The sequence below is a fragment of the Bos mutus genome, chromosome 18 (assembly GCF_027580195.1).
Source record: "Bos mutus isolate GX-2022 chromosome 18, NWIPB_WYAK_1.1, whole genome shotgun sequence".
In the NCBI taxonomy this organism is placed as follows: Eukaryota; Metazoa; Chordata; class Mammalia; order Artiodactyla; family Bovidae; genus Bos; species Bos mutus.
In genome coordinates this window covers 27,036,331-27,062,048 of record NC_091634.1, presented here as the reverse complement: position 1 = coordinate 27,062,048, position 25,718 = coordinate 27,036,331, and the positions used below count along the sequence as shown (strand labels likewise).

Genomic DNA, 25,718 nt, shown 5'->3' with positions numbered 1-25,718 from the left:
TGAACTGGGACTGCATGCATCATAAAGGCAGTCAAATTGTTTAAATTTCTTAAAAATGTGTTTTGGCCAAACAAAACACAGCTGACCCTCTAAGCCACCAATTTTCCACCCAAGTAGTAGGACTAAAAGTAGACCTGTTTCCAAAACATGAAGAAGAAAGTATAGTCCACACTTTATTTTAATCCAGAGAGAAACATAGTTATTGAGGCCTTTGACAGGAATAAACCCTTAGAGAACCTAAGCAGTCAAAAGAAGTATAGCTTGAAACTCAAGCATTTTTTAAAAAAAGAAAAGAAAGGCTAGAAATAGGATCTCCAGAAAATACAACAGTTGAACTCAGTTGATATCAGAAAACGATGGCACCAAGGAAAAGTTAATACTTTAAATAATAACTTACAAGCTTTAAGATAAATTGTGTTCATATATCCTGGGAAGGAAGAGTAGAGTGCACTAAGAAATATTTATGTTCATTTTTTAAAATTCTGTATTGAAATGTGTACTTCATGTATACTTTGTTTAGTTATTCAGAAGATCATCCAAAATGTAATCCTGATGTCTTGATGATCTGGCTATTTTCTTTTTTGCTATTTTCTTGATGAAAGATTTACTTGGTGTTTGTTCTTTAGAAACTTGTCTTCTTTTAATTGTATGTAATATAATTATGCATTTTTGGGCTTAGTTTTCTTCTTATATTAAATTTTCCAATTTTAAAAGGCAAATTGTAGGGAAGAAATGTATTAAGCTAAAAAGAGAAAAGTGGATGAGGTAAATGTGTTGGAGTCAACATAAGTTGCGGGCATTGATTAATTTCTCTTTATTAGTTTCTCTATAGTTGTAGTCTAATAATGTAGAATCACATGACTAATAAGTATTTTGTTTTCTAAATAGCATAGTTATTTAGATATTATTAATATTGTCCTGCATTTTATAAAAGCCCAGAATTTTCTTCTTTTATAGCTAGAATTTGTCATTTACATGTGAAAGACTGTAAACTAGTATTTATTTTTCTCCACTGTTAAAAAACAGCTCAGCGGTCTGCCCAAGAACTTCCTCATATTGAGAAGTACAGTATCAACAGTTGTTCTGTAAATGGAGGTCATGAAATGATTGTTACTGGATCTAATTTTCTTCCAGAATCCAAAATCATCTTTCTTGAAAAAGGACAAGGTAAATAATATAAGATTTGAGTTGACACAGACATAGAAAACAAACTTATGGATACCAAAGGGGATAGGAGAGAGAAGGGATAAATTAGGAGTTTGGAATAAGAAGATACAAACTACTATATATAAAATAGATGAACTGGGCCACTCTCTTAAACCATACACAAAAATGAACTCAAAATAGATTGAAGACTTAAATGTAAAACCTGAAACAGTAAAACTGGAAGAAAACTTAGGTAGTAAGCCATGGCATAGGTCTTGACAGTGATTTTTTGAATCTGACACCAAAAGCAGCAATAGCAGAAATAAAACAGACTACATCAAACTTAAAAAGCCACACAACAAAACAAACTATCCACAAGATGAGAAAGCAGCCTACTGAACGAGAGAAAATATTTCCAAAGCACATAAAGAGTTCATACAGCTCAGTAGTAAAAAATCAGACAATCCCAATTAAGAAATAAGCAGAAGATCCCAGTAGACATTTTTCCAAAGAAGAACATAGATAACCAACAAATACGAAGATTCTTTCTCTACATTGTTAATCATCAGTGAAATGCAAGTCAAAACCATAGAGAGGGACTTCTTCCCTGGTAGTCCAGTGGCTAAGACTCCATTCTCTCAATGTAGGGGTCTCAGGTTCATTCCCTGGTCAGGGAGCTAGATCCCACATGCCGCAGTGAAGACCCGGCAAAGTCCCCCCCAAAAAAGAAAAACACAAAACCATAGATACTACCTCACACCTCTTAGAATGGCTATTGTTAAAAAAAAAAAAAGCTGGAAGAAACAAGTGTTGGCAAGTCTGTGAACAAAAGGGAATTGTATACTGTTTGTGGGAATGTGAACTGATGCAGTCACTATAGAAGATATTTTGGAGATTCCTTAAAAAATTTAAAGTAGAACTACCATATGATCCAGCAGTTCCACTTCTGGGTATTTATCTGAAGAAAATAGACATACTATCTCAAAAAAACATACACAGTCCCATGTTCATTGCACAGTGTTTACAGTAGCCAAGACTCGGTTATAAGGACCCTGGCATCTATCTCCTAGTACATCCAGAATGCGTCTTTATTAATTATTGTAACCACCATATTTCATTATAGTGAACTGTTTATATTTGCCTTTCATCCACAGACAGAAGGTAGGGTATCCTGTCTCTTATTTTGGCAACCCAGAGTGCCTGGCAAGTTGAGACCCAGCAAATGATTGCTGAACTGAGCTGTAGTTCTGAGTAGGCATAGCATTTGTGCACAAGGGTAGCTCATACTTAGTTGTTGGAGTAGAAAGTGGTGAAAAGGCATTTCACCAAGTCTTCACAGACCAGATGAAGTCATCCTAGCAGTGAAGGTACTTTTTGGTTTTGTCACTGGGTGAATGCCCATGACATAAAAAGAATGCTTTAGAATAGCTGCACATTAGACTGGAATGCGAGCACTAGTAGCATATGGGGTGCTCCCCAGGTAAACAAGTCACTTGTGACGAAGAGACAGAAACCAGATAATAAAGATCTGTGGTGACCCAAATCTGGAAAGCCTAGCAAATTATTCACAAGACCATCTGTTTCTAAGATCTTGACAAGCCAAGCAATCCTAGAAAATGAAGTCTAGTAGGGGGAAACTCACATAGCAAGGGCTGGGGGTTAAAAAAAAAAACAAAACAAACCCAGCTGCATGAGTACACAGTGTGGGAGCTTGAGCTTGGCAGTAGGAAATGTGGCAGACTGAGGGACACTTGCTGGCCACATGTGAAGTGTCAGACACTTTCTTTATAGTGTAGCTGCCTCAGATAACATATTCACAGAGACATGGCATCTCCATGTAAGACAACAAGAGCCTCAGTCACTCTCTGTCATGTTGAGTCATTTCTCACCTGGTCTATTCAGTCCTCAGCCTGATGCATTTGGAGGGAGATGGTCACACTGGAAGACTGTTCAAAGAAGAGTGACTAGGGGGGCTAAAATATCGTTTAAGGAACAGATGCGGAACTAGAGGTGCTAGGCAGCAGAAAAGGAGACAGGAAAACACAGATGCTTTTAAACATATGAAATACTGTCTCACAGAGACGCTCAAGATTTTTAGGGGGTGGCTACAAGGAGTAGTGCTTAGGCCAGAGGTTGGGTACTTGAAGGAGACATGTTATCTATCATTAAGACAGAGCAGTTTTCTAGCAGCAGTTATTATCCAAAGATGAAATGGGTTACTTGGTTAGGGAATGAGTTTCTCATTACTTTAAGGCACACAAGCAGAAAGAAGTTGGCCGCCACTTTGTAGAGGTGTTCTCAGAAGATTTTCATACATCACTTAGTAGACTAAAGTCTACAGGCCCTGCAAATTCAGGTAGCCTAAGATCTTTCTTCACATTTTTTTCCCCATGGGTAGACATTTTCATAACAGAAGTCAGTGAGATAAAGATTCCTTTTGCCAATAAACTTGTGATACTAAATAAGTTAGATTTTGTTTGCATGCTTTTTGACTTCCTTTTAACTGTAAATTGTTTCTTTCAATAGATGGACGACCTCAGTGGGAAGTAGAAGGGAAAATAATCAAGGAAAAATGTCAAGGGGTAAGAAGTTTATTTCTTTGGAAATATTTGAGATGCTTAATGTGAAAATTAGATAATGTTGCTTTGTGGTATAGATGAGGAGTCTCTTTTAGAAGTTTGGACATGAGATAGACTGCTTTCCTGGTACTAAAATAAAGTTTAGGAAAGATAAACTGTTGGTGTCTTCCCCTTTTTTTGTGGATAGGGAAGGAGAAATTAGAAATGAAAGATTATTAGAAGTTCTTACTGAAGTTATCATTGATTTACTTCTCTGAATTCAGTGAACATCTTTAAACAACGGGCAAAAAAATAGGAGGACAAGCCCTCAGGGGTTTTGTATTTAACATACTCTTTCCAACTCCTCCACATTAAGCCTTCCAGGATTCAACACTGAAAGCTGTGATCCCTTCATTCTGGTTGGAATGGAGACAGAATTTTCTCTGGGGTAGGCAATACTACTTCCCACAGTGTTCTCCAAAGACCTAGAGAAGTTAGATTAAGGATTGTGGTTGACTTGGAACTAAAAATTTTCTCTATGCATATGTAAGATTATTCTTGATATAGATACAGATTTTGTGTTTTGCCATTTAGAACATTTTCAATGTAAAATTTAAGATAAAGGCGTTCCCTAGTGGTTAGGATTTGATGCTTTTCCTCCTGTAGCCCAGGTTCAATTCCTGGTGAGAGAACTGAGATCCCTCAGGCCACGCAGTAAGGCCAGAAAAAAAAATGATAAGAAATCTATAACACAATATGGGAGCTATTAAGCTTTGATTAAAAATTAGAACAAGCTTTCACTTAAGATGTATAGTAACATGTAATATTTATTAGAGCAAAATATCTGACTACATAGTAAATAATAAGACTTTTGATTTCTGCCTCAACTAGAAACCCAAGTAGGTGAGTGAAAAGCAATTTCTCCTTTAATGGTTTACTTGAAAGAGCTTTTCTCTGTTAAGACTGAAGTATCCTTAGAGTAAATCCCCAGATGACTTATATGACCAGTTAGTGTGCATAATGAGCCCGAGTAGTTAAGACTCATGAGATGTGTTGAGTTTAGCAGGTGCATTTCATTTTTAGTTCTGAGTGTAACACAATCTTGCTTTCCATGCTCCTTAGGCTCACATTGTCCTTGAAGTTCCTCCATATCATAACCCAGCAGTTACAGCTGCAGTGCAGGTGCACTTTTATCTTTGCAATGGCAAGAGGAAAAAAAGCCAGTCTCAACGTTTTACTTACACACCAGGTACGAGGAGTTATTGTGATGGTTTGCTATAGAGCTTGCTTTCATAATGAATAAGGTTATGCAGTGAATCCTGTATTAGTTAGTGTGTTTAAGATAGGGTGCTTATAATGAATAAAAATCCCAGTATACGCCTTGTCTGTAAAGTTTGTATTTACTTCAAATGTTAGAGCCGATAACAATTATTTTTTGTTGTCATTTGTTATAAGGAAATTAGAAGGTTGAATGTAGATTTGAAGTCCATTTTTCAGGAGTTACCAAAGGTCACCAGCACTGTTGGAAGGATAGATGTCTGAATACGTGTGAACTTTCCTTCTGCCCTTCGCACTGCAAAAAAGCAGTGTGCCTGTTTTGTAGTGTATTCATCTCAACCATTTCCAATCAAAATGGGAAATTTCTCCTTAAATTTTTCATTTGGCAAGCAGCAACTATAGCCTGTGTTGGCTTTGGGGGAATATAACATTGATGGCAGAATTCCTGATTTTATAGAGACACCCTAACAAAGAAGACTTCCACACCTCTTTCTGCAGCAGCTCAAGTGCTGTAATTTTCCAGGTCTGGATTGTGACACATAAATATTATATGCAGTAATTCATACTGATGTTTACATTCTTAGAGAACAAACATTTATAGAGGTCTTCTCTGTGCTAGATGCTGTATTATTAGTCATCAGAACATATGATAAAAAAATTATAATGAAGCTTATTCTCCAAAACTTATTATTGTAAAAACTTTTAAAGGGTTTATTGTAAATGAAAAGAACAAACACTGAGTTTGAGAGGGTTCTGGTTATTAGTCATTCATTTGTCACCATATTCTTTTTAAAGCCTGGCTGTATTTCATTTATAGCCTCTGAAGACTGCTTATATTCCAGAATCTGAAAATTATTATTACCTGATCATGTTAGTACAATACTTGGTAATAAAATATTTCAGATAACTTTCAGACCTTTGAAAACTTAAGGATTTTGGTTAGCCATTTCATTTATTCATTAATTCAATAAGTATTTAAGGGTGCAAACTAAGTGAGCAAAACCTGTCTTAGCTTCTCTCTCATGGAGCTTATAATCTAGTGGAACAAATAGAAGCTAATAAATCTCTAAGTAAATAATTTATAAATTTGTAGTTAGACATATAAGAACTGTTAAGGAAAGGGAAACAATGCTGTGGGTGAAAATAAGAGAGGGACTCTTGCTAGGCTAACTGGTTGTCAAGTGATGCTTGAGTTAATAACTGAAAAATAACAGTAATAGTTTATAATTACATAACATTTACTATGTTTTAGTACTGTTCTCAGCCCTTTCTGTATTCATTTAATCCTCTTAAACCTGTGGGGTAGGTTGTTGCCTTATTTTACAAATGAGGACACTGAGTGGCTAAGTAATGTGCCCAAGGTCCCAAAGCATATATTCTAGAGCCAAACATCATATATAGTCAGGTTCCAGAGTCTGGGCTCCTAACTTAACCTAGACTACATCCATTTGTTCATTTATTTCGCAGACAGAGCATTTTGTGTGTGCTAGGTGCTATTTTAAGCAGTTTATACATACAAACTCATTTATTCTCCCATAACGCTGTAAGGTAGATAGTGTTGCCCTCCCCATTTGGGAAGTGAGTGAAGTGAGATCGCATAGCTAACAAAGGCAAACGTGAGATATGAATCTTTGCAGTATGGCTGAATAGTCTATACTGTTAATTACTATTAGATAAAGAGTGGGAGAACATTCCGCATAAAGGCTGTAGCATATGCAAAGGCCTTACCGTTGGTTGGATCAGAGAGTATTAAAAGAGTTGTAAGAAGTGAACTTTAACAGGGAGGTGACATGATCAGATCTGTATTTCAAAAATGATTTTTTCCCATGGTTCTTCTGTCATTTATAAGATGTCAATGACCAGTTTAGTCTTTCCTCAAATTAACTAACTATAGAGTGTGAAATTTATATAGGAAAGACCAGGAAGAATAAAACGTGATTCAAACATCTGGTGTATTTTGAGTATACAAAGGCGAGAGCATCAGTGATAACAAAGAATATCAGGTTTCTGAGAAGAGGGAAAGGATAGGATTTAAAATATCCCAATTGACATGGACCTTAAATGGGAAAAGAAAAGGAGGGAAGGTAAAGAAGATGAAGAAGATGGATGCACATTAAGAACGTTTACAGACTTAGTCGTGGAGAGTTTAGGGAGTTTCCAAATGATAGCTTCAGTTTTGTTTTTATAAAGAATGACATGCGGCCTCCTTCTGTGAGCAGAGAGAGGAGAATGTGGGTAATTTGGCAGTTTAATGGTGTGGAGAAATATGAAAAAGTTATTGTAAAGAGAGGGGAGAGTAAGTTACCACCGAAACCTAATAGGATAATCAAAGGACACCTTTGATGTTGATATTGGTGAATTTATGGATACGAATTAGCTCTCTTGTGTAAATTTCTTAAGCAGCACTCAGATTCTTCAGGGCAGGTGGTGAAATATGAATAATAGGGCTCATCCAGGGTCCAAGAATGTTACTAAATTCTTTTGAGATGAGGAACTATAGAATCTAACCTGAATAAGAAGGAAGAGAGCTTCTGGAGTTGGGGGGAAAAGGCAGTAGTGTCAGCATGTTAGAGGTGTTGATTACTACCATCATAGTGGTGGTAGCAGGCAGACAGAAAGGAGCAAATATCATGCCTCTACATTAGCAGCTCTTGAATTGAGAGGACAATATAAAAACAGAGTCCTAGAGGGCATTCCATATGAGAATGGAAATCAATGGGGCCCTGGAGTGCAGAGAGAACATTGGATTGGACTGGAGCTGTCATCACTGGCCTTGTGGTTGACAGAATACAAATCACGTGGCACACACTAGTGAAGGAAGAGTGGACACACAAGTGTTTGGACAGTCCTTATTCTGCTTGATTATTACCTTTTGTCTGTCACATTTTACTTTTTTCACCTTTTTTCTAAAATGAAATTTTGAATAAAGTTTTTACAAAGGCGAATATGTTACTGTGAACGTTTTTAAAGGACAAGTTGAAAAAAATTTTTAAAGCATCGGTATTCTCTTTCACTCTATCATTCTCTTCTTTAGATCCTTTAATTCCATATATAACTATATCATTTTAAAAACAGAACTGAGACCATACTATCTTATATATATTCTAATTTTATAACCTGAACATTTTTATTTTTTTCTTATCAGCGGATAATTTTACAGAATCTTAATAGCTTTTTAGTATTCTACTGTATGACCCTTTGTTATGGTAGAGTTACTATGTTTGTCTTATTAATTTGTATGAATGCTTTATAGTAGAGATTTTAGCCATTTTATGTGTAACAATAATTCCTTTTTAATTTTTACTTATAAAAACTTTATATATTTGTAAGTTGCTTATTTTTAATTAAAGGATTTGTTTATTTGCCTCCTTTTTGGCAACTTCCTCACAGTAGGGATCTGACCAGTATCAATATCCAGAGGGGGAATAATCATTAACTACAAGTGGCTAATTTAAAAACAAATTGTTTTTAATTAGGGATTATATTTAGTATTATTTGTCCCACAATCCATTTGCTTTCTGAATGAAGACAGTTCACAGCATATGTGTATGATTTACACATGAACCTTACCACAGACGGTAATAAAGCACACAGCCCTTCCCTGGGGTTCCGCTACTTGAACTTCTGCCCAGCTTGTATTCAGTAGCTTCAGAACTTCCAATGTGGGGGACCCTACCCCCACCCCAGAGAAAGTGTATCTCCCTCTGAAGTCCAGCAGAAGTTATTTGTACATGGGGATACCATCTGAGCTCTGGTTTTTGGAATCATGGGGATTTTTCAGACAGTATTAGAGTCAAACTCTCATATATAATATTTCGCTTGTGGGAGGGTATAGTCTGTATTCTAAATAGTTGACTGGGTAAACTGACTTTTATATTTTGGTTGTTTTGATTGGGAGGAAAAGCATGCCTTAAAATCAGAAGATCAAATCTCAGTTCTGCCACAGACTGTATCTACTGCCTAACCTCTGTAAAAGAGGATATAATACTAAACAGTGATTTTCAAATTGTTTGGATTGTTTTATTCTTCAAATAAGGGCTTCCCAGGAGGCATAGTGGTAAAGAATCTGTCTGCCAATGTAGGAGACATGGGTTTGATGCCTGGGTTGTTGGGAAGATACCCTGGAGGAGGAAATGGCAACCCACTCCAGTATTTTTGCCTGGAAAATCCCATGGACAGAGAAGCCTGGCAGGCTACAGTCCATGGGGATCACAAAGAGTCAGGTGTGACTGAGCACAGCACACATTCTTCAAAAAAAATCTTATGCAAATAGCAATATTATGAGAATAAAGCTGGCTTGGGTGCTCTTTTAGCACTGGAAAGGGAAGTCCAGAGCTTTTACTCTTTGGATCCTATTCTATATCCATCACTTGAAGAAGAGTGCGAGACTTCTCATGGTTTGAAAACCACTAGACCAGTTGATTTTTTTTTTTTTCTGGATTCCTCTGTTCTTCAACATTCTAAATTTGAGAAATAGATTGTATAATACAAAAGGTAGAATTAATCTGTTTCCAAAACTTGTCTCATTGTAGATATTGTAAGATATGTTTAACTGTATTTCCCTCCAGACAAGAATAAATTACCATAGACCAGTGTTGAGGACATCATGTTGGAGTCTGAATTCCTTATAGACCAAAAGAATAATTCTTGATGTGGCAGAGTGAACATGCACTTGATTTAGTAAAACAGAGTTCTCAGACTGGATACCCAAATATTGGTCAGGAATGTAGAAATAAGGATTAGATCACACACACAAAAAGGTGGATGTTATGCTGTAGTTTTCAGTCCCTCTGTGTCCTTTTTAGTACATGATAACCACCCATTTATGTAACCAAGGATCCCAGCTGTTTCATTCAGGATTAAAGGATGAGAATAGGCTTTCTTGGGTATTCTCCCTCCTTAGGTAGAAATATGACTCTGGGTATAGGATTCACTGTGGCTTTCCTGAGACCAGAGTTGGAGGCAAAGTGAAAGATGAAAAAATCCAGTAGTGCAGGGACAGAGTTCTAGTTCTGCCAAAGTCGAAGAAAAGTAAGTACATCAAGACATTAAGGGCAGAAGAAAAAAGACATTAGAGAGGTCAGGAGCCAGTAGACACAATGAACCAAACTTGAAATACCTGAACAAGAATCAGAAGGCAGAGAAACCTGTGTTCAAGACCTTATGATATCACTTAGCTGCTGTGAGATCTTAGTGTCTTTAATCTCCTCTTCAGTATAGTCATCTGTGAGGCAGGGTAATAATAATCTCTACCGAATAAAGATCTTCAGGTTTTTAAAAAACTATTTATTTTTAAATAGATAATATATATACATGGTGAGAAACATTCAAAAGGCCCCAAAACTTTTTACAGTAAAAAGTAAGTCTTCTCCTGTTCACCTATTTTCCCTTCCCAGTAGTAAACCCAACAGTTACCAGTTTCTTGTACATCTTTCCAGAGATATCCATAATGTATAAGCAAAAACATATGGTTAAATTATCTGGCTTCCCTGAAGCCTTTTGAGTTTTTAACCCCTGACTTGAATGTATGATATAGTTGTATAGCCTAGAATGAAGACTATTCATAATTATTTTATGTGTTATATAATAACATTTGCTTTAATCGCTTCCTTTTCAGTTTTGATGAAGCAAGAACACAGAGAAGAGATTGACTTATCTTCAGTTCCATCGTTGCCTCATCCTGCCCAGACTCAGAGGACTTCCTCAGATACAGGACACCTACATGACAGCGTACTGTCTGCACAGAGAAGCTTGGTTTGTCCCATCCAGCAAACATATGCATCCATGGTAACTGCATCCCATCTGCCACAGCTGCAGTGTAGGGATGAAAGTGCTGGTAAAGAACAGCATATGATATCTTCTTCAGTCGTGCATCAGCCTTTTCAAGTCACACCAACACCTCCTATGGGGTCTTCCTATCAGCCTATGCAAACTAATGTTGTATTCAATGGACCAACGTGTCTTCCTATTAATGCTGCCTCTAGTCAAGAATTTGATCCAGTTTTGTTTCAGCAGGATGCAACTCTTCCTAATTTAATAAATCTTGGCTGTCACACACCATCATCCATACCTTTTCATTCTTCAAATTCAGGCTCAACAGGACATCTCTTAGCCCACACACCTCATTCTGTGCAGACCCTGCCTCATCTGCAGACAATGGGATACCATTGTTCAAACACAGGACAAAGATCTCTTTCTTCTCCAGTGGCCGATCAGGTCACAGGTCAGCCTTCCTCTCAGTTACAACCCATTATGTATGGTCCTTCACATTCAGGGACTGCTACAACCGCTTCCCCAGCAGCCTCTCATCCCCTGGCCAGTTCGCCACTTTCTGGGCCACCATCTCCTCAGCTGCAGCCTATGCCTTACCATTCTCCTAGCTCAGGAACTGCCTCATCACCGTCTCTAGCCACCAGAATGCATCCTGGACAGCACTCAGCTCAAGCACAAAGTACAGGCCAGGGAGGTATTTCTGCACCTTCATCTTTATTATGTCACAGTTTGTGTGATCCAGCTTCATTTCCACCTGATGAGGCAACTGTGAACATTAAACCTGAACCTGAAGAGCAGGAACCTAATTTTTCTACAATTGGTCTGCAGGACATCACTTTAGATGATGGTAAGTTCATCTTTATGTTCTTGAAGCAGTGACGATTCAGGAACTTCCTTCTCTTAAGAGTCTTGAGAAAGTTACCATCGATTGTTTATTGCATATGGTTGGGCTGTTACTAGAAATATGTTAATATATGATTCTGGAGAGATAGACATGAACATACATGCTTTAAAGTCTATTTTACTACTTATATCTGTTGTGAAGGCTAAGACCTTGAGTAATAACCTACCACCTATTTGTGATGGAACTGAAGATGTGAGCTTTATTGGGCAGTTTTTCTTCTAGAACATATAGTGAGGTCGCAGCGTCTAGAGAATGGAATTCAGAAATGTTAATTCAGTAAACATTGTAGAGTCCTATCCCTTTGCAAGACACAGAGTTAGATGCTAGAAATACTAGAAATGTATCAGGGTAGAGTTCCTGTCCTTGAGGAGATTCTTCACAAGTAAAGAACCTGCTTCTCTGTGGCCCTGCCGGCTTGCTGAGTCAGATAGTGATGATGATACAAGTCCAGACTGGTTTGCTGCTGCTGGTACAACTGTTGGCACCATGATAAAAAGAAGCTATTTATATAAATGTAACAAGTTGGTGTGTAGACCTCTGATTTTATGAAATCATAAATTGGACAGCAGATTCTGCAGTATTAATAGTTGAAAATCCCCAAGATAGAATTTTCAGGTAATAATTTTAGAGTTTATTCTTGGCTTTGTCATTTATATGGTAGTGAAAAACTGTCTAAATAGGAATGCAGTGAAAGCTAACTGTAACATTTTTTCGGTATGAAATATGGAAATAGAATTTTAGTTCTCATTCTGTAATCTATTGAAAAGTTAACACTAGGTCAGTCCTCTCCTTTATACATCTAGAGAGGCTATTTACTCCTTGGTTGCAAAGCTGGTGTTAAATTCCAAATTCCAAGCAAAAGAGAAAAGGAAGATAAATAAAATGATAAAATGTGGGAGCCCCTACCCCTATCCCCAACTTGACACCACGGCTTTACTGTCATATTAAATGAGGATACAATGTCATGAGGAAACAATGATCCAGTAGGTCTTAGTCACTTACAACCAAGATATAAAAGAAGCACATTAGGAGATCAGCAAAAAGATGTGAAAGATTCTATAGGAAGGATTCAGAGAGGCTTCCTTGAGGAGATGACATTTAAGCCAGTCTTGGAGGATGAGTATATTTTTCGGTAAATGAGGATCAATCACCTCTTAACCTTTTGGCTAAGATCAAGTGTAGTATCAGTAAATGAGAATCAAAGGGAAAATCAGACAACAGAAGCAGAAACATAAAGCTGTGTCTGGGAAAGCATGATTATCTGTGGCTGGAGGGCAGATGGCAAGAAGAGGATGGCTTTCAAAGCGCCAAGGGGATTGGCCAGGTCATTTGTGTGTAAACAAAAGGTATAATAAACTAAAGCAAAACCTATAATTTTCGTAGCATTGTTGTCTAATTAAACTCTTACTGAATCCTCTCAGTTCAGTTCAGTTGCTCAGGCATGTCCAACTCTTTGCAACCCCATGGACTGCAGCATGCCAGGCTTCCCTGCCCATCACCAACTCCCGGAGCTTCCTCAAACTCATGTCCATTGAGTTGGTGATGCTCTGAATCCTCTAGATAGCTTCATTTAGGGAATTAGGCTTTCTGAAGGTCACATAGCTGGTAAGTTGTAGAGCTGAGACTGGAATCAGATCTTTTCAGTCTAGTCTTTTTTTTTTCTTTTGCAGCACTGCAGCTGCCCCCACCAGTAGCAGACCATGATGGTTAGAACTGAGTGCTTAATGGGATCCCTCAGGCTTTTTTTTCATTCCTCGAGAATAGTGGAACATTATCCAGAATGCATGTGTAGAATTTCTCTGCATGACTGTGTGTACACAACTGCATCTGATTGGTCACACTAGTATTGCTTTCAGGGTTCATGTTTAAAATTTTAGTCTCTGAAACATAGGGTGAGACCTGGAGTATGATAACCTACCTCTTCAGTAATGGCACTGAAGATACAAGATTTATTAAGCAGGTCTCATGGGATATTCCAGCTCATTTTCTTTCCAAGTGAAGACTTTTTTTTTTTTCTAAAAACACACCAAAACTGGAATTTACTCTTTATAATTTACTACAGACTGAGTGATTTGGGGGCACAGTAAATTGGAACTTTTAGAAAGGTTTTATGAAGATTTTATTTCATCTTTTGAATATGTGAAAATGTATTGCAGAGAATCTGGAAAAATGAGATCTATGAGGGCAAGTAAAATAGTTTCCGTTTTGTCCCATTCACAGTTAAGCAAAGTTCCCAGATTGCAGCCCCACAGAGGACAAGGACTGGCTGCAGAATTCCCTCATTGCCACCCGTCAGGAGACTTGACAGGAGCTCAGTGGCGCTAGCCGTAATCAAAGAGGGGTTTCGGGGATTAAAATACACTCCTGCGCATCTTGGATTGTATATCTTGGATGGGTTGTATATCTTGGATTATACATTTTAGATGTATAATTTCTGCATTTTGATGCTTAACATGAACTCTAAAATGAATTTTTGATATTTGCCAACTGACTCATCGATTACGTTATTTAGATTTGCCTTTGAAGGTGAACTTCTAGATGCTTAGAAAATCCTACGGTTCTGCAGAGTTTTAATATAAATTCATTAAAAAACGACAGTTATGTATTTCATAGTCCTTGAACTCTGTAGTACTTGAATGTCCACTTTATGATAAGCTTTAAAAGTAAGTAATAAAAACCCACCCAGTATTCTTGCTTGGGAAATCCCATGGACAGAGGAGCCTGGTGGGCTACAATCCATGGAGTTGTAAACAGACATGACTGAGCGCCTGAGCATCCTATACAAGTATACATACATATGATAAAATTTAATTTATAAATTAGGTACAGTAGGAGATTAACAATAATGTTTAATAAAATAGAGTAAAAAAAAGTTAGCCATGAAACATACCAAAAGTGATTGAAAGTATACTACTTAAAGTGAACTTCGCAGTTAACTTGAGCTCAGATTTTATTTTAACTTTTCTGTATTGTGCTAAGCATTAAGTACAGAGTAATTTTCCACTCTACAACTAGAGGACATGAGTAATTTTTTTTTTTTAATTGTGTTATACTAGTTAAATAGTGAAGTAAATTAAGTTGCTCAGTCGTGTCTGACTCTTTGCGACCCCGTGGACTGTAGCCTACCAGGCTCCTCCGTCCATGGGATTCTCCAGGTAAGAATACTGGAGTGGGTTGCCATTTCCTTCTCCAGGGAATCTTCCCAACCCAGGGATTGAACCTGGGTCTCCTGCATTGCAGGCAGGTACTTTAACCTCTGAGCCACCAGGGAAGGAAAAATATATTTATCATCTAATCTTAATAACTTTGTTAATCCTGTTTCTGTTTTATATTTATTTACCCCTTTCTTTTTTTAATCAAAGATTAAAGCAAATATCCTTTTTATTTTTGAGATTTCTAATTAAAATAGAATTTGTCAAGACTCATTCAAACTTGTCTGTTACCTTTAGATATGCAGACATTAACACCTTAATTTTTTATTATAAATTCAGTGACATTTAATAGAGAAGATATTAGTGCACCTCAGCTTGGAAATTCAAGACTTACAGAATTGAAAATAATACAGCTCCTTCATTTTATAGGTAGAGGATCTGAGTTTTACAGAGCTTAGGGTATTCATCCAGGTTAACACTGATTTAATAGCAGAGTAAAACCCAAGTCAGAAAAATAAATAAAACCCAAATCAGAGCTCCTAATTCAGGACTCTAGGAGTTTTTTCAGTATTTGCAGTCATGTTTCTCATCAGTCTGTAGTCTGAAACTGTGGATGTAGAGCATCCGCAGAGTAGCATCTGTGCAGCAGAATAGATGAGAGAAAATGCTATTTTCTCAGCAGAGCTTTGGTTTGTGAGAGGGACCAGGGCTTAAAATTTTAGATTCTCATTAGTGGAGAAAGAAATGGCAACCCACTCCAGTGTTCTTGCCTGGAGAATCCCAGGGACGGGGGAGCCTGGTGGCTGCTGTCTGTGGGGTCGCATAGAGTCGAATACGACTGAAGCGACTTAGCAGCAGCATATACCTTTATTGTTAACCTTAGATGTTTTTATTAATGAACAGGCATATGGTGTTGTGAAACAAGTATGGAAAGTATCCAGTCTGATTTCTATAGTAACTTATCAGAAATGAGCTGTCTTGCTGTTTTTCTTTTCACACATCCTGCACAAGGATGATTGTTTTGATTCTCTGCTCATTGTTTTCTTTGAGGTGTATCAGTAATCCATCCTAGAGGTGGAATTCTTTATAAGAATTTGTGAAGAGAAACATAGTTCCCAGCCACTTTTATGTAACGTGAGCAAATAAATTTTGTAATAAAAGAAAAAAAATTTTTAAATTCTCATTAGAGATGAAGTCTTAAAGCCTCTCTATTCCACCCTCCTTTTTCACACTGGAATTCATTATCTGGTGTCCCTAGTAATATTATATTCCTGTTAGTCTCTTCCTCTCCAGCTCTTTGGAACATCTCAGGGCCTTTTAAGTTCCAGCTGCCCTTGTTTTGTGTGGGCTCTGATGTGTCTGGAATCATACAGAGCAAATCTAATCATTCTTCTGTAATAATCCTTCATGTGTGTGAAATCTTTATCTCTTTCCTAAGTGTTAAAAACACTCGAGCAATCTCATCCTTCCCTCAGCCTTAATAACATGCTTGTTCCCTTGTTTGAACCCTGGGGTTTAGTTCTTTTCATAGTGCCGTATCCAGAAGGCAACATTCTAGCCAGCTCAGAAGTGGATTGGGGCTGTCACCTTCCTTGTTCAGAAAATTTTATCAGTTTGGTGTAGGTCAGGGGATTTTCTTAGTTCCATCTTGCTGTTAATTTAGTGAATCATAAGCACTAGTCATTAGTCATAACTGAATCATGTCCATTTTGTATCCCCACCCCATGCCCCACCTCCGTGGATTTTTACATGTATTGTTTTTGGAACCCAAGACTAAACTTTGCAGTTATCCTTGTTTGGTTTCATTGAGGTGATTTGGGTTCCTCACATCAATCTTCCAGGCTCAGGTGAGTCTCAGAAACATTTTCAGAGTAATGTGGCTCCCTCCTCAGAGGGGTTTATTCCTTGGGATAATAGCAACAGCAGAATACCAACCTTAACCAATTGATGTTCTCTTTGAAGCAGTCTCCTTAGAAGACTTGTAATATATACTTATTCAGCCAGTTAGAATATTGTTCAAAACTCCTTTGCTACTTTTTTTTTCCTTGTTACCTAGATGTATTAATACCATTGTCCCTGCTTGACAAGCATGTGTTACATCTGAGTTTTTACTCCAGTGTTAAAGTTTGTGTGCCTGGAACTGTAATTTTTCCTAAACATTTCTGTGCTTTATCGTGTGTATGTCCCAGATTTGGACCAAGTGATATACATTAAAACAGTACAAAAATGTAGAAATTGTCACAGCTGTGTTTTAAGCATTTTTAATTAAGATTATAATATTGTTAAACTAGTCTTAGACCTTTAAATGCAGGTTCTTCTAATTTGTGATTGAGCTGAAACCAGTGAGAACTTTCCATTAGAATCCCTCAGTTCCCTCTTGTCCTCCTGTGTTCACAGACTAACAGAATCGCAGCTGCAGCTTTTCAGCAGAGAAGAGGGTACACGTTAAATATAGCCTGACCTGCTGTTGTGGGTGAAAACTGACACTGCCACTTGCAGGCTCTGAAGTAACATGCTGATCTTGAATGTAGGGCAATTGCTAATTTGACTGTAAACAGGGACTCTAATGTGACCTCAGCTGTTGTGGTTCGGTATAGGTGACAAGCAGATGAACCTGCCTTCAAGTTCCTAGGGAAAGATAAGTGCAAGATTCAGGTGATTAACTTGGATGGGAGAATCAGGATGCTGGTATGGAGGAGCAGCACAGCTAATATTGTCAGTGTTCTAGTCCACCTGCTGTATGCTTATTTTACTGGTGTTTGTTATATTTAAATAAATAAATGCATAGCCAATGATGAGGATGGGTCACAAATGAGGTGTTTAGTCACTTAGGGACTCAGAAGTGGAGGAAGGTAGATAATACTGAACGTTCTCTTTTAACTAGGATTCAACGATTCTCATGAATACTCTGCTGGGAGGTATGTATGTGCCATCCAGCCTTAAACATATTTATGATGAATAATTCCAGAGGCAAAAAGTTCCCATAAATAATACCCATCGTGTAGCTACTCTATTTGAACAACTTGACACTAAAAATCCTCTGGGTGTTGCTTTGAGTTAATGACAGAGCTGTGAAAAACTCATTCAGTCATTTCGTAGTGTTTTCCCATGAGAAAACCCAGTTTGTTTTTGAAATTTTAAGAATTCAGTAAAATATGTATAACACAAAGCTTAACCATTTTAAGTGTACAGTCCAGTGACATTAAGTACATTTACAGTAGGGTGTAGTCATCACTGCTGTCTATTTAGAGAACTTTTTCATCACCCTAAGCAACAGCTCTATAGGCATGAAGCAATAATTCCTCATTATCTCATCCTAGTCCAGCCTGTGGTCACCTCTGTTCAGCTTTCTATTTCTATAACTTTCCTTTCTCGAGATACCTCATTCAAGTAGAATACGACAGTTGTCCTCCTGTGTCTGGCTTATTTCACATCGTGTAATGGTTCCAAGTTTCAGCATGTTAAAAGCGTATATCAGAATTTCATTCCTTTTTATGATTGAATAATATTACATTGTATGTGTATGCCATATTTTTTTGGTCCATATATCTGTTGAAAGAAATTTGGTTTGTTTCCACCTTTTGCCTGTTGTGAATAATGATGCTATAAATATTGGAGTATAGGTATCTGAGTCTTTATTTTCAATTCCATTGGGTTTTCTAGGAGTAGAATTGTTGAATTATGTAGAATTCTTTGTTCAGCTTTTTGAGGAACTGCCAAACTAGTATTTTTCTCACAGTGCCTGTAACATTTTACATTTATAGTGCATTGAGGGCTCCAGTATCTCCACATTCTTGCCAACACTTATATATATAAAAAAAGTAGCCATCCTAAATGGGTGTGAAGTGGTATCATGGCAGTTTTAATTTGCATTTCCCTGGTGACTAATGATGTTGCATATCTTTTTCATGAGCTAATTGGTCATTAGTTTATCTTTTCTGGAGACCTGGCTAGTCAGATCTTTCACCTATTTTTTTTGGTTGAGTTGTTTAGGTTTTTGTTATTAAGTTATGGGAGTTCTTTATATATTTCAAATATTAAATCCTTACCATCATGTTGATGTATGGCAGAAGCCAATACAGTATTGTAAAGCAGTTATCCTTCAGTTAAAAATTAATTTTAAAAAATTCTTATCAGATAAATTATTTGCGTATATTTTCTCCCATTCTATGGATTGTCTTTTTACTCTCTTGATGTGATTCTTTGATGCTTTTAATTTTGATGAAGTACAGTTTATCTTATTTTTTTCTTTTATTGCCTGTGCTTTTAGTGTCATACCTAAGAAATCATTGCCCAATCCATGATCATAAAGATTTGCCCTATGTTTTCTTCTAAGAGTTTTACAATTTTAGCTCTTATGTTTAGCCCTTTGATCTGTTTTGAGTTAATTTTGTATTAAATTTGTGCGAGGGGTGAGTCCAGCTTCCATTCTTTGGCCTGTGTATATCCAATAGAACCCTTGTTTGAAAGTGAAAATTAATTGACCCTGTATTGTGAGGGTTTGTTTCTGGGCTATTTTTTTAAATTGGGGTGTAGTTGGTTTACAGTGTTGTGTTAGTTTCTGCTGTACAACACAGTGAATCAGTTATACGTGTATGTATATACACTCTTTTAAAATTCTTTAGAAATACTAAATGCTTCACAAATTTGTGTGTCATACTTGCACAGGGGCCATGTTAATCTCCTCTGTAATCATTCCAATTTTAGTATACATGCTGCTGAAGTGAGCATTGGTTCTGGGCTGTTTTATTCCTTTGGTCTGTATGTCTGTCCTGAGGCCAGTGTAATACTGTTTTGATTACTGTAGCTTTGTAGTAAGTTTTGAAATCAGGAAGTGTTGGTCTTCCATCTTTATTCTTTCTCAAGACTGTTCTTGGAGAAGGAAATGGCAACCCACTCCAGTATTCTTACCTGGAGAATCTCATGGATGGAGGAGCCTGATGGGCTACAGTCCATGGAGTCACAGAGAGTCGGACACGACTGAGTGACTTCACTTTCACTTCATTTTCTGGCTCTTGAGGGTCCTTGGAGACTCCATATGAATTTCAGAATGGGATTTTCCTGTTTCTGCAAAAACACTGTTGGATTTTGATCGCATTGAATCTATACATTGCTCTAAGTAGTATTATCATTTTCACAATATAAGTCTTCCAGCCCTTGAACATGGGATGTTTTCCCATTTATATTCTGTAGTTTTCTTTTCTTGTAGTGTCTGTCTGACCTTGATAATCAGGGTAATAGTGGCTTTAGAATGAGAGGAAGTGTTCCCTTCTCTTCAATCTTCTGGAAGAGTTTAAGGATTAGTATTAATTCTTTAAATGTCTGGCCAAAGTTTGTGTGATAGAGATAAATCAGTTGTTCTTTGGAGCTGGCAGCAGAGTTTCAAGGAACTATAAGAATGTCTTGAGGGCTGCAAGTTTCCATAAGTACAATCTGAAAGTACCACTGTGTCAGCCAACTCACAAAAGCCCCCAGTGTATCTTGGCCTGGACTTCTCTTTCTTCTAATTTATGTGCTGATTTACCTGGAATCCCATGTTCTGTACCATAGAGTCTGTTTTGAAGGATTCAGTTGTGAAGATTGGGCAGCCTCATAAAGGAGACCTTTGAAGGTACTATAATGCTTAAGTCACTCCTGAAGCTAGGTGAGTGATCTTAAATTTAGTAATAAAAAAGCTTCAGGCAGAAAAATTTTGCCTAAGCATAAAGAGTTCCTGGCTTTTGTGTTTTGTTTTGACCCATTTAGTGAGACTGCATTTTGCACTCACTAGAATGCAAGGAGATTGGCTGCTCCTTGGTTTTCCCTCTTTTATCTGCCTAAGAGGAGGGTATGGTATCAGCTAGGTCACAGAGATTATGTACAGTTTCTTCTCTTCCACGATAAAATAAGCATTCTTCTAGACTCTAATAGAAGGTTATGTCCTTTTATTTGAATTCATACAGCAAAGGCCAAAAATAATTTTTTATAGGCCAGAGGAGGAGGCTGCCTCATTGTATAGTGGACTCTTTAGCTGGGCATCTGAGTGTGTCATCCATTAGCACAAAACTGACAATAGTGACTCTTCTTGAGTACAGTGACTTTCAAACATTTTGACTACTTCTAACAATAAGTAAGTTTTATAGCATGGATCCGTTACATAACAAAAAACTTACAACTAATGTGAAAGTCTCACAAGCCAATTCTTAACCTTTATTAAAGAAAATGTAGCCCATCTTCTATTTTGTTCTATTTTTTTAATACTGATTTCAGCTTACTCTATTGATTTCATAACGTGCTAATAGATGTGAACTTTAGTTTAAAAAACATTCCTTCATGACCTGCAAATTTACCTATGCATATAGTGTTCTGGGCCCCTACCCTTAGACATTTTGATTCTGTGCTCTAGAGCCCAGAAGTTTATTTTTTATTAAGTGCCCAAATAACTCTGATGTGGCCACAGAGGGACTTCCCTGGTGGTCCAGTGGTTAAGACTTCATGCTTCCGAAAAAAAAAAAAAAAAGACTTCATGCTTCCAGTTCTTCTACTGCAGGAGCCACAGGTTCGATCCCTGGTTGGGGAACTGAGGTTCTGCATAACACACATCTCGGCCCAAAAAAAAGATACAGCCACAGACAAGTATGTGGAAACTAGTTTATTGAAAATTAAATCTATCCTTGACAATCACTGAAAACCATCACTGTAACTTTTAAAAATTACTTCCCTTTTAAATTTAGAAAATAAATCAGCATAACCTAAACTCTCTGGACTCCAGTATTTATATTATCCAGTAAAATGTGGGGAGCTATTGTATGCCGTGACTGGCAGGTAAAGGAAAACTAAATTCCTCTTGATTGTAGAAAAAAACAAGCTGGGCATGTAGTAGATTGTTACCCTCTGGTTTGTTCCATTCAGTAGTGATGTTGTCTTCTTTGACACAGACCAGTTTATGTCTGACTTGGAACACCAGCCATCAGGTTCAGCAGAGAAATGGCCTAACCACAGTGAGCTCTCATGTCCACCTCCGTTCTGGAGAATCTAGAGGGTGAGTGTTGATTGAAATGTATGATTATTTTTGTTCTCAAGTCTGATATTTGCATGCAGTGGCAGGATTTGCATGTGCTACAGAGGAGGGGGCATCCATGGTAGGGGCCCACTCGTCATCTTTGGAGCTAAACTTTAACACTCTGCTTTGTAAATTTAACCACACTCAGGCTCTCACATTTGTACTTAACAATTTTAGTATGGGTTTGAATGAAAGGAAAATGAGTGTTTGATTGGATTTATTAAACCAAAGCAGAGGGAGGCCTATCTGTATGAATTCTATGGCTTGTGTGCTGAGTAAATGTAATTGCAGATCAGGCGTATAAGCCTACTCATTTCTGATCGAGTACCTTTTTAAGTTTTGACATAAGGCAGTATGGAATGGAAGTAAAGCAGGAAATGTTAGCCATTTGCCAGAGGCAACTTGGATCATTTACCCTTGAACCTGCCCTTTAGGCCCATCTTTCCATTTCTGTTAGTTTCATCTGGGACTCTATTTGGGAGGAGTCTGTGCTTTTGAGGGAGCCAAGCCTTTCTGCCTCAGCAAGCAACCATAACCCTCCCTTTCCCTCGTACAGCTCCTTTCTTCAAAGACTCTCAAAGCCACCTGAGAAAGTCTGTGATAGAAATTATAGGGACTTGCCTCGTGGTCCAGTGGTTAAGACTCTGTGCTCCCAATAAAAGGGCGGACGGTTTGACCTCTGGTTGGGGAACTAAGATCCCATACAGCACACACAGCATGGTCAAAAAATAAATAAATATTTTAAAAATAGTAAAAAAAGAAACCAACAACAAAAAAGAAATTAAAACTCTCAGGAGAGTTATAACCAGGATTTAAATGAATTTCCTAGTATTATAGTGGAGAAAAATCAGTTGAACAAAATTTAGGTTGCCCTAGTCACATCACAGCTGAACCAAAATTAAAGCTTATTTCTCCCAGTGTTTACCCCATTGCCCTTCCCATGTATGAAGCCAACAAGTTGGTCACTTGTGATCTTAGTAAGAAGTGTTTCTGTGGAGTGAAGGAATGGCTAAGGAATGAACAGGAGGTAAGAACAGAGAAACAGCAGGCAGGGAAGATAATTCCTTTAAGATATTAAACAATGAAAAAAAAATTAGAGATAGAGGGCCATGTGGGTCTAGGGTTTTTATTTGCTAGTTGGTTTGAGATGGAGACTTACCCATATTTAAGTAATGATGAGAAGAATCTTAGGAGAGGGTGGGTGGGTAGCTTGATTAAAGAGATGGAAGAGTGAAGAAATTTGATGGAACAAGGTCTTGAAGAGGCAAGCGTGTGGGATTCATAGCATAGGTGTGGAATAAGTTGTGTGGGTTTACAACTGTGGAGCTCAGGTTTGGGATCTGGAGACAGTAGATTTAGGAGTCGACAGTATACAGAAATGAACAAGATTACTCAGAGAAAATGTTCAAATTTAAAAAAAAGGAAAAGGACAGTCTTCTGATAAGCCTAAAATTCAGAATCTCACATCTTAACCCAAATTGAAAAGAAGTTTTTTGTCTTGGGGTCCTCCCCCAACGTTTCATTTTTTAGCTGATAGAAAAACACACGTGCTGATACTTGAATGTACTTTCAAGTAACTGTGTACTATTTACTTAGCTGGAGACTCAGTGTTTGTCTTTGTAGAATGTTTTGAGTCACAACTTCTTCTAGAGGAAAAGTCTGTATGACAGTATAGTATCACATACATGAAAGGTTTCTTAGGGCCTGTAATAGCAGGACTGACCTCCCCCTCAGTCAGTTGTGAAAACAAAAAGTGTCATAATTTCCCTTTACTAGTAGTGTTAAACCTAATGTTAAAAGTGAAGGATATCTTTGATCATTGTGCCTGTAAATTGAATCTGTCCTAGAGCTGGAAATATCTAGAGTTCAGTATGAGCTCAGTTACTAGAGAAGAATGAATTAGGACAGTAGCAGTCTACCATAGGTAGACTTCTAAATTTTCAGGAATGTTTTTCTATCTTTAGCTTGAAAAGGCAAATTAATCTGATTTTGATAAATGCAAAATAATTAATAGTTGAGTTCAGTATTTTATGTATTTTATTTAGATAGTATTCTTATAACTTACCTAATAACCTGAAAGTAAATCTTAGGAAAACTCTGCTTTAGAATAATAAACCATAAAGTAGTACTAGTTTCTCATCCATTTAAAATAATTTCTATTCCTTTACTTCCAAATGTCTCTTGTTTCTTCAAGGGAAATTTAGAAAATGATTGTACCTTCATTTTATAAAAAATAATATCTCCATAAAATTGTTCAGCCAGAGAATGAACTGTACCTTTAATCTTGGGGTGTAAGGAAAGGAAGAAAAGATGAACTTGCCAAACTTTTATGAATGTTCATTGATTGGAGCTTAAAATGAAATAGTATACATAAATGGAGACTAATTAGACCTAAAAATAGTTTACAAAAATGATCAAGATGCTCAAATGCTAGTTATGAAGACCCTTTAAACTGGTGTGTGTTTGACAATGTGTGTGTGCCTACTCCAGAGGCAGGGCTCTAGGTTACCCTGCCCCTCCACCTGGTGGTGAGATTTCATACCATACCATGCCCAGCTCTAACTCTGAATTCGTAAGCATTGGAAATAGCTCTAAAGAAGAGGCCTGTGTTACTCAGACACCTCATTCTTGTGTGTAGATAGCATTTCAGTGGACTATAGTTTGAACATTTCTTGGATTTAAAAAAAAAAGTTTTTTCTTATAGCAAATATTGCTGATGGCTCTGACTACTTCTGTTGTGGTGACACAGGCAATCCAGGTGTTGCGGTAATGGGAGTCAAGGACAGTGGATGCCACAAGTGGGCCAAATGCTGTGACCTACATAACCTCTTACCACGGGTGTTGATGGCTGTTGACTGTTGTTCTAGGCTTTTAATGCACTTTACTCTTTATAGAGAGAAAGTGAGAATGTTGTATAGGAGGGGTATAAATAACTCTTTGTTTTTACCTTAAATTGGTGAAAAATATAAAGCCAACTCAAAGCCAATCCTATCCTCATGGAATAGGATTATCAATAAATTCATGCATATATACATTCAAAAGGAAGTAAACATGAAATTGTAAGCATTAATGTTTTTAAGAAGTACTGTATTTATCAAGATTGTTAATGATTTACCTATAAATTACCTTATAGATTTATTTATCAGTAATAATTTTGATTTGCTTAAGTTGACAAATTTTGGCCACATTAGAAGGCTATCTCAGGGAGCCAGAGCCTAGAGCTCCCAGTCTAAGGGAGAAGTGAGGGGCAAGGGAGAGCAGTGGACTTGTGTACCACACTGCTCTCAAGTTATTGCTGAAGAATGGTGAAAAGACTGCTTTGTTGCAGTACTGACTCCCTGGCCTAAAATTCATATTCAGTAGCTATTATTTGAGCATAATTTTTGTTGTTGTTTTGCCAGCATGCCATTAAAGATTCAATGGCATGTAATTTTATTCGGTACTCAGTATTTACCAAGCACTAATGAGTCAGTGGAGACCAAAATAGACGAGTTCTTTGCTCCATTGGAAATTAAATCTACTAGCTAATTATTGTGTATTAATATTATATATCAAAGTATTTTTGTGTATAGTCAGCTTGAGTGCTTCTTTGTGAAGAATCTTGGATTTATCCTAGTCTTTAAATCCGGAACTGTCAAGAACCTTCCAGGTTGTTTTAGCAAAATGAAGTTAAGCACACTAGGCAAAAGGAGAGCAGAACTTTGGTGAAGGGAAGCAGAAATAACACAGCTTGGATCAGGCTTTTGCTATAAAGGTTATCACCTGACTTTTTCAGGAAATCATGTGTTTATCATTAAAATGTACTTGGTGAGTGGGTGGATAGTGCTGGTTACAGACTCTCGACTTCCTCATAAAGACACACGAAA

At 37.3% G+C, this 25,718-nt stretch overlaps 1 protein-coding gene and 2 non-coding genes across 4 annotated transcripts in view; 1 reads left to right on the top strand and 2 right to left on the bottom strand.

Moving 5' to 3' along the window:
* NFATC3 (nuclear factor of activated T cells 3) overlaps positions 1-25,718 on the top strand; it is a 93,899-nt gene that overhangs the window by 59,444 nt on the left and 8,737 nt on the right. The window contains exons 6-10 of one of the 2 annotated variants that reach the window (XM_070388131.1): positions 1,027-1,167; positions 3,673-3,728; positions 4,827-4,953; positions 10,600-11,601; positions 21,728-21,831. In XM_070388131.1, coding sequence (XP_070244232.1) covers positions 1,027-1,167; positions 3,673-3,728; positions 4,827-4,953; positions 10,600-11,601; positions 21,728-21,828 — 1,427 coding nt within the window. In that variant the 3' untranslated portion in view covers positions 21,829-21,831. The remainder of the gene's footprint in view (positions 1-1,026; positions 1,168-3,672; positions 3,729-4,826; positions 4,954-10,599; positions 11,602-21,727; positions 21,832-25,718) is intronic. The other variant, XM_070388130.1, reaches the window with a different exon arrangement.
* Positions 14,858-14,929, bottom strand: TRNAC-GCA (transfer RNA cysteine (anticodon GCA)). The gene has a single exon. It is a non-coding gene; the product is annotated as a tRNA-Cys (tRNA).
* On the bottom strand, positions 19,434-19,541 carry LOC138991907 (U6 spliceosomal RNA). The gene has a single exon (XR_011467802.1). It is a non-coding gene; the product is annotated as a U6 spliceosomal RNA (small nuclear RNA).